Genomic DNA, 9753 nt, shown 5'->3' with positions numbered 1-9753 from the left:
TGAGGCTGGAAGGTACCTCTGGAGATTGTCTAGCCCAACCTCCTTGCTCAAAGCAGGGTCAAATACAGCAGGTTGCCTCTATTTGGAGCTCTTGTGCAAGAAGTCCAATCTACCAACATGTTTCAGTGGACATTGAAACACTATTCACCAACCCTTTTGCACAAAGGCTTTACATGTACTTCAGATTTATAACAAATCACTGCACGTTTTATTTAACAGGGCTTCCTTTTAAGAGTACATTTTGACTTGAAACAGTCAAACTTCCTGAACACATTACAGATGTCTTTCATAAAATATATTTTAAGAGGGAAAGCAGTCTGTATAACCAGACTGGTAGAGGACGTTTTCTGTTAGTCTAGGAAAAGGAGACTTTGTTCATTCAGAAGTATTTTGAAAACTATGCACCAGTTAGTACTAATGCAATGATGATGCATCAGGAATTTTTTTTTAATGAGATTATATATAAGACAAATATATAAATATATATATATATGCACATGTGCAGACAGAGCCAGACCAAGCTGGCCTTCAGACAACAGGAAAGATTGCAGCTATGTAGATCCTAACAGCCAAGCTTGCACACACATTAGCAGGTAGTGCAACAAATTGCAAACCTATATGTAGGTAGCAAGTTATCTAATGGCCATACCATTTCAAATATTTATCTAAATTTAGAAATTCAAATTCAGAACCACAACACAACCTATTTTCACAAAAATTTATGTTGCATATTCCTCCGACACACATGAATAATCTTTATTCAAGAACAACAGTTTGGTACTATTGATATAAAGAGTACTCTGTTTAGAAAAGTAAAATTTCATATATAATCCATATGGGGGAATGACTAATTCCATACACAACTTAGGACTGTGGTCTGCTCTTCATATCACTGCTTTTAGTAAAAGACATTTGAACTAACACTGTTTCCACTGAGGTAGTGCTTGAAGACTCAATTTGCTTTTTCTAAGCAAAGTAGCAACAAGACACCAATTGTAAAAGGTATTACATTGGTGATACACAGAATATAGCGAAGTCATACATGATCCGAAATATATAGCAGCTAAGTTAGAGATCAGAGTAAATTGTTTCCACTCCTGTTTTGTATATATTGGTAAACTTGCTTAGGTTACGCATTTTTATTTAGAATTTATTTCTCATTGTCAATAAGCTTAAATAAAGGCTTAGGCATAAATTACATGGTTTAGCTTTTGTTTTACAGGTGATATTTGTTGATTGCCTATTCAAATCTGCATAAAAAGTATGATTAAAAATCTAATTCAATAATGATGCAAAAAACATCACGCTGACAGTACGCCAACTGAAAAAAGTTACCAGCTTGAACTAATAACTTCACACTATTTCAGCATCTATAGCAGAGGAATTCAAAACTGATTAAAGCAGTTATCTTTACAGACCTCAACTTGTTTAGCATGCTATATAATGAGACTGCTTCTAGAAAACTAGTCCATTTTAATTTATATAACCAAGGTATCTAAGATGTTCTTTATAAGATATACTTTCCCATCCTCTATCATGTAGGAACAGTATATATACCTGCAATATAACAAATGCCAATACTTTAATACTATATTTAGACGGATGTTAACAATCGTGCACGAATAAAGAAAAATATCAGCTTAATGCTTTTTGCACAGATAGGAAAGCTGCCTATGGGTCACTATTTCAACTATTGCCTGGTTAAGGCATTCTCATACATCTCTAGCATGTCTGTTTAACAAATGGAATTGTTCAGCTATCTGGTCCACTTCACTGCCTGAGCCATCAATGTGGCAATTTGTCTCAACCTGAGAACAAAGAGCCATTTAGGCAGCATGTTCAATTCCACCCTTCTTACTCTGCTGTCCAGGCATCAAGCTCCAATGGGCAGAGGGAGCTTTGTAAGAAATCTTTGTGGGAAAGTAATACTTTAAGGCACTCTAGTCATCTGCCAAAGGACTGTCTTAATGTCCTTGTTTTTCCAGCATTGTTTTACCTCCCAGTGGTAAAGCTGTAAATCCAGTTGGAGTTGTAATCACAAATGCAGAACTGTCTATTGACCTCCCACCACTGCTGGAGTTTCTCAGGTACATAAGTGATTCAACTTTCTCCTGGAAAATTTTGCCATCTAGAAACAGAAGATAAGGGGAAAGTTACATAAAAGCTTTTTAAGTTTGCATTCTTGATATTTTTAGATTCATAGTAGCCAGGTTACATTTCAAGTTGATCACTGGAGGCTAATGAGAAGTGCTCGACTCACGAGCATCTGAGAAAAAGCACTTGAGAAAAATTTTAAAGATATATCACTAAAACAAAAAATTGACTTCAGAACACTGAAAATATTACGCTGTTCTAAAGTGATTATATTTGAAGATGGTCCTTGCAAGCATACAAGTAGTAATAACGACTTTTTGCCATGTCAAAAACAGATGACTTCTCAAACAGGTTCATCTAATAAGGCTCAAAGTATCAAAAGTGCATTCTACTCGTACTCAGAATTTTACATCTATTAGTATTAGAGGACAGATACAGATAAAAACAACTGTACTGCCTTTGAAACCGATTACTAAAACTGGAGGTACACAAGCATCTGCAAAAGGAGAAAATATTTCAAACTTGGATGATGCTTTCCATGTTCACGTAAGTTATGGCTAAGGTTGTACAACGCTAATATTAAAGCATGAGCTATACATCTACCAGTTTCTCATTTTTTAAAAGAACAAGAAAAAATTTTTAAAGCTCATATCACTCATTTTGCAAAAGTGATCATCTCGTACAGATATATTGAAGACAGCTGTTGTCCTGTACCTGCACCCCTCAAAGCACATAGGTACTTTCAGTAACTTGTATGCAATACACTGATGGTTCCTGCTAATGACGTCTTGCAGTGGAACCGATCATTTGCTAAAAATGCTCCTCAGGCCTTTTATTTTTCTAGGAATTCAGTAAGAGGAAACAAGAAAGTAGAAATGGAGACAGGACCATATACACATATTTCTGAAGAAGCTTCGTTTATAGGCAAGTTAGATGTTTTTCTCTAAGATTTGCCCACAAGCAAATGTGTCCAGTACAGGCAGCTAACATTATGCATTCCATTTAGCAGCATCAAACTTTAAAGAAAGTTAGACATAACCACCAGAGAGATTATCTATGGCTGTAGACAGAAGAAAGTTCTCCAAGTAAGCCAAGCAAACAAAGTCTAACTATAATGTCTCTTAATACTGTAAGCTACTTTTACTTTACTAAGTCCCAATAGTTCAATAATTTTTTATATATAGTTATTACAATATAGCAATCAAAGAATATATTCATAGAATAGTAATTTACAAGAGTGAAAGAGGTTTCCTTAGATATTAATTTATGACTAGATTTTTATTTTATGGTTTATTTCTAGTTAAATGTGACATATCTACCTATGTGCAGGGTAAAGTAGAAGTTGGTAGGATTGTGACAAACATATGTGTTTGTGGGAGGGTGAACTGCTAAGAGGAAATTGAAGACCAGTGTCAGCAATTCCAGGTCTGGGGGAGATCCAAGTACTTCTTCAATTATTTTCACAAATGACCTACAAACCTCCCGAGGCAGGGATGCAAGGTGCCCTTCTTTATGCTCCTAGAAAGGAAGAGCAGTACAACTGTAAGTTATTTATATTTTTAATTTGACAGAAATTGTCTTTTTTTTTTTAAATTGTCATGCTATAGTAGAAGACAAGGAAAAAAGCTTAAGTAATAAAGCCTGTATTCTTTAATTTGAGAGGAGCTACTGTACCTACTCAATGTTAAAGTCCAGCACACTCAAAATTCAGGCGCAAACAAAATATTGCGGCTGTTATGGAAGTTTAGTTTTAGAAAATTAACATCTTCCGCATACTACACTACTCTGACTGGAAATGCTGGAGCCTTAGGACATGAATCACCATTGAAAGTATAGTTTACTGTCATTGTATTACATATATGTAGAGAAATTAAAATAGTTGCTGATACTAACATTTCAAAGATATCAAGAACTTTCTGAACAGTGACACACTGGGTCTTCTGTAGTTCCACTTCCATTTTTATAAACATACACATTTGAGATTTCATTGATGATTATATTTATAATTTCTGCTTGATCAAGCATTCTATGTAGTTTGACAATGACTATTTGGAAAAAAAAATCCATTAACTGAACAATGATTTTAGAACAGGACTTCAAGAAATATGTGGGAAACCTCAATGAAATGTGAGCATGGTGATTAACTTTTTCTAACTTCTTTAAATTTCACCTCTTTTTTGGTACCCAACCACCTTATCTGAGACTGCTGTATGAAAAGACTAAATGAAGTTAATTTAAGTGAAGTTTTCAAAGAGAATGGTTTATATAGTTTTATCTTCCATTCCATCATTCCCAAAAAATTGCCAAGTCATTGTTGACCAATTTGAGTAGGTTTTTTTTTTTTACTAAAAAATTAATTTTTCCCAATAGGCATGTATATTAGTGTTTGTACTCACGGGCAAAAGGCAGGGAAAATACTATTCAACATTCTGTATCTAGGCATTTGCATTAATATATAATTTTAAAAGTTAACTATACTACTAACAAATTCCAAAAATAGGGAATACCACAAAAATTAAGAAATTAAAAGTTTACAACAATGAAAATGATTAAAAGACACATTAAAAAAAACATTAAAAGAGGAGAAAAAACAATAAATGCATTTCATGTGTCAGAGTGAGAAACAGAATAAAAAGGAATGCAAGATAGAAAATACAGTGTAGAAAAAAGGGATTATAAGATATATTTTCACAAACAGATATGTACTATAAGCAGGAAGCCTTTTCAAAATCATGTTTCTAAGAATTGGCTATCAAAGGGCTGAAGCACTTCCCCAAAGTCCTTTTTAGAACAGCTGTCTCCATGCCATGGAGGAAGCTACTACTGGATCAAAATTTTGAGAGGAGTGCCCAGGCTGAGCACTACAGGCTGGCTGCCCTATTAGCTCTGGTGAGATACAGGATAGACAGTTTCTGCTACTTGTGCAGTATCTATGTTTTTCAGTAACAAAGACTTGAACTAGTAAGAAACATCTCAGGAAGTAGTAAGAGACATCTCAAGTCTTTATAAAAGGGTCACAGTTCATTTCCGCTCCTACTCATGTATGAACTGTGCGAGTAACCTAGCGCCTAGGTTTTCAAATAGTACCGGATGGTTAAAATCTCTTGCCCCTTCTGTCCAGCAGTAAATAGAGCGCCCAGTAGGGAACTGTATCAGTTTACAGCAACAATGCCTGTTGAAGAAGATGAAAGGGATCTGGAAGCAGAGAGGACAGTCTACTGAAGTAGTTTTTTCTATAGCATTTAGTCTCTTTCCCCGCCACCCCGCCAAGTAAAACTGAGTATTTGCCAAGCACAAAACAGGATTTCAGAGTAAAAGTACCTGCAGAACCTGACAAGTTAACAGGAAGTGATGTACTACTTCAGCTTTCAATAGCTGTTTAATGTTAAACATCTGTTGGTGATGGTTAGCTCTGATCAGGATTTCTAGAGCTGCTAACAGAGTTTCCCAAACACCTTGCTGAAAAGCAAAACAAAACAGGAGCATGGCTTAAAATATATTTCTGAGTCTACACACTGAGAATAAAAACCCAAACAGTTTAGGAACATAGCCAAGTTAGTTTTACACCTAAGAAAAAGACTAAATGACTGCAAATGGTCAGGTCAGAACTAGAAACTATCAGAAAAGTTATGCTCATACAAAATTAAGCATATTTTAATGATTAAGCTACAAAAAAATTACTTCTTGTCTAAAACTAGTTTTGTATACTCTTTGCTATATTAACACCGGTTGGTTATTTTCAACAGTTTAACTCCAGAGGGAAGCAGGTCTTCCTCAGCCTTAACAAGTTTCCTTAAAAAATTAATCCATTCAACTAACAAGTCATTTACACGCATTACATTTACAGAATTTAATACGCTAAGGCTACCTACATCATTGGTAATGGGAGCTGATGCTACTACCAGCTATTCAAAGAAAAATAAGGACCACTCATTTTAGAAAGTTTTAGTAATTACTGATATCTAATTGGAGAAATTAATTTCAGACCTTGTAGTACTTTATCACTTTTTTTAAATATTGACTTTTAGACTTAAAATCTTTCCAAAATGAAAGTAATTACCTTTGCTTTAGACCATATCTTCCAGTCAAGCAGCAGCTTTTCTAACAATTGAACATCTTGGATAACTGCAGTAGAATCTGTGTCAAGCACGAATTGCCCATTTTCATTTATATAGAGAATCTCATCACTGCAGCATCCTTCAAGGAGAGTCTTAAAGAGCGGGAAATTTTTTTTTAATGTCATAAGCACAAAGCAGTACAGTTGTCCTATCCAATTTATCAAAAAAAATTCTTTAAAGAGACATCAAACTCTTGATAGGGAAGGCATATATCTACCTGGTCAACTTTCAAAATAGTTACTGAGTTTAGTAACCCCACTGGAGTCATTTAAGAGACTTCATTCTTATAACACCAGTACAAAATTTTTTTAAAAAAATATTTTCAAGTGCATTCAAATATTTTTATTAATTGCTTATGAGTTTAAGCTTACGTGAAGATCTTTGCTCTTGGAGAAACAAAGCTGCTTTCCCCTGTGCCCCCATCTCCTCTAAAATCAGGGTCTTTCAACACTTCCCTTTTCTCTCCTTACCTATGAGGAGTTTCTAGTTCAAGGCAAAACACTCCTAGACCGAACTTGCTCCAAATCACTGTTCTGCCTTAGTGAAGACAGCTTCAAGTGTAGAATTAAAACTACAGAGAAGTTTCTAAATTTGTGCTAACATTTAACAAAATACCAGCTTTAAAGAGCACTCTACCTTCAGCATGCAAAATCCAACAATGCATTTTGGTTTGATCAACACTCGATGAATCATAGAATAACCATTACAATTGTCCATCTCCTGTATTCTCTGTTGATTGTATTTTGTTAAAGATAGTATAAGTTGTAGTGCTAAAGCTTGAGTGTCTTCACAGCTGCTAATCTCTACAACCTGAAGAAAAGACAAATTTAATAAAACTGTTTAAGTGAGAAACATTTAGAAAAAAGCCTTAAAAACGCTTTGTTGCAGTCTTATAACTTCTGGATGAAGTCTGTTTTAAAGATTTTGAGGTTATGTACATAACCTTCATTTTTGCCTATGTGAGTAGATTTAGATATTCTATCTGAAGGATAATTCCTACTGTGGTAAATGATGATCTGCTAAGAAAATAAGTCCCATTAAGAGAATCTCTTTTTAAGAAAAAAATCTGTTCTAATCAAAATTTAAGCAGAAGGCACCAATTTATTCTTGCTAAACTACAAAGTCACAAGGTCATGAAATACATAAGCCGCTAATAAGAATAAACTCTGTTGTTTGTCGTGGAAAAGTACGTTTCCTAATTGTTTAAGGAAAGCTTTAAATTAAGGTTGCTGAAGGTCTAGACTAGCTCTACCTGGAAGTGTCAAACATTAAAGTTTTATTTTGTCCATAAAGAAACAAGCAATTTGATAGATGAAGACCGTGGACCATTCTTCACTCTTTGCTTCCTATAATTTTTGAATCCCAAGAGCAAATAGTATTTTTACCAAAAATGTACAAGAAGGAAATCTCACATGAATGGATTTTCAGTTCCTATAGGTTCCCTTGCTTGTGTACCCATTAATTCTGCTGTACTTACAGTTATACACATGTATACCTGCATTGTCTGACAGCTGATCTATTGTTTGCTTGCTTTACTGATGCAAATAGTCTACAGCAGGATTTGTGGCATGTACTTAACATAAATTTACGTAATACAATAACATGAATAAGGATTTTCTCCTCAGATTTCACTTTACAAAATTACAGCAGGCAGCATCTTCATAACCAGAAGTCTGAACACCTGACTGTCTCTAGTCTAACGCGCATTGGTTACTCTCCACACACCTTTCAGAACACTACCATTGCCAGAGGCATACAAAACAAACAAGTTTTAGGCCTACGTTAGTATTTTGAATTAACTGTAATATTTCAGAGACTCCTAGCACAAATATTAGCATCTCCATGTAAAGGTCACAGCTAAGTAGTAACTAGTTACAGCTCATAGCCTTAATATTTTTGAAGTTATAATTTTCCTTAGGATAAGCCTTTGAACATGGCTGAACAGTTCTCTCAAAAAAGCTCTTGCTATTTATTAGATAAAATTAAAGTTCTGCACACTTTGTAGTTTTACATTTGTTCATATTTGCATTGCGAATATCCTGTGTTTAAAGTGTTAGAGATATGCAATGAATTTAAGTGCCTTTAAAAATTAGAGACCAAAAATATGATCGGTTCTACAACACTCCTAAAAATAAACTCTTTTGACATTTAGAAGCCCCATCTCTAAATCAGAATGTAACACCACCTTACATACTAGCAATACTACAAAAAACATTACAGAAGAGAATTATAATTAAGCTTCCAATTTAAGACAACCTGTATGATGCAGTCTGTGTTATGTCACATACTTTCCACAAATTTTCTTTAAGAAAAAAGAAGTCACATGCAGACTAGAGCAATACAGCTAGAATACGTGATTTGCTACCCTAGATCCAAAGAAAATTTTATATGGGAGAACACATACATGCACCCCCCTCCTCCAGCCCCCTTACCCTAGCAAAGAGGAAAACAAATGCAGCAGTTCCTCCAATTTCATGTAGTATACCCTGAAGAGTTTTATATTCAACAGGCTGAAGTGTTTTCAGGTGATGAGAGTCCAATACGTTGCTCTGAACTTCTTTCAAACTGAAAGGTCTCTGAGAAGGTACAGTTTTCACTTGACCTTTCAGTCTAATAACAGGTTCATATATGGTGTACTGACCAGGGCAGCATGTGGTATAAACAACAGCAAGACTCTCCTGAAACAAGAGAAGTTTATAAATTTTTTCAAGGAAGTTTAATACAAAAAAACCAACCATCAAAACACAAAAAGCTACACACAAAAAAGCCACCTAACAAGAAGTACTAGCAACTTTGGCAGTTCATTTCTACTTTACCATTAGCATGCTCATAAGTTTCATGGGGATGCATATGCACTAAAATGCAACAGGATTCCTAAGTTTTAGCAAATATATGCAATAGCTACAACACAAAGTTAAGAAAGCACTAAAAAATTCCACCAAGGATCCCCCTCTTATCACCTGAAGAAGAATTACAACTATTTGCATAAAAACAATGTTACTGACAAATTTAAAAGAAAATGAGCATACAGAGGTATTGGGCAAATTGTTTCCCTTTCTAAACTGGAGAGTCCAAAACAAAGTTATCTATTTTTTCCAAGATTTCTCCAATTTAAGTCTATCCTTTAATCAGCTTTGCCATACGAAAAAGGATCTCAATAGAAGTTGTTTCATTACTGATGAAGAGACTTAGAGCAAAACCAAAGCTCCTGTGGAAAGTAACCAACTCATTTCCACAGAAAATGTAAAATGATCATATTTGGGAGATTATTTAAAATAATACCTACATTTAAGGCACTTGCAAAAAGTGCAGAGATTAATTAATCACTTGAGCACATAGCTCTTCTCTGATTACTTGGTGTTTTGTAAGGCAAAATAAGCTTAAAAGTTGCATGACTGATTTTAGGCTTTTTATTTATTCCATTCATTCCTTCTTAACGTATTCAAAATTTAGTACCGTTGTTTACAAGGATCACATCCAGACAGAATGACCCTTTGCCTACAGCTACAGAGCTGCTGTGGAACAAGATCAGAAAAATCCC

At 34.7% G+C, this 9753-nt stretch overlaps 1 protein-coding gene across 1 annotated transcript in view; it reads right to left on the bottom strand.

The window, feature by feature from the left end:
- LYST (lysosomal trafficking regulator) overlaps positions 1–9753 on the bottom strand; it is a 69172-nt gene that overhangs the window by 33371 nt on the left and 26048 nt on the right. The window contains exons 16-21 of the mRNA XM_009329164.1: positions 8645–8890; positions 6849–7022; positions 6155–6304; positions 5416–5553; positions 3414–3612; positions 1997–2128 (exon numbers count right to left, since the gene is read on the bottom strand). Coding sequence (XP_009327439.1) covers positions 1997–2128; positions 3414–3612; positions 5416–5553; positions 6155–6304; positions 6849–7022; positions 8645–8890 — 1039 coding nt within the window. The remainder of the gene's footprint in view (positions 1–1996; positions 2129–3413; positions 3613–5415; positions 5554–6154; positions 6305–6848; positions 7023–8644; positions 8891–9753) is intronic.

The sequence above is a fragment of the Pygoscelis adeliae genome, unplaced genomic scaffold, assembly GCF_000699105.1.
Source record: "Pygoscelis adeliae isolate BGI_AS28 unplaced genomic scaffold, ASM69910v1 Scaffold77, whole genome shotgun sequence".
Taxonomy (NCBI): Eukaryota; Metazoa; Chordata; class Aves; order Sphenisciformes; family Spheniscidae; genus Pygoscelis; species Pygoscelis adeliae.
Note: the sequence above shows the minus strand (reverse complement) of the source record. Positions and strands in the feature narration are given on the sequence as shown.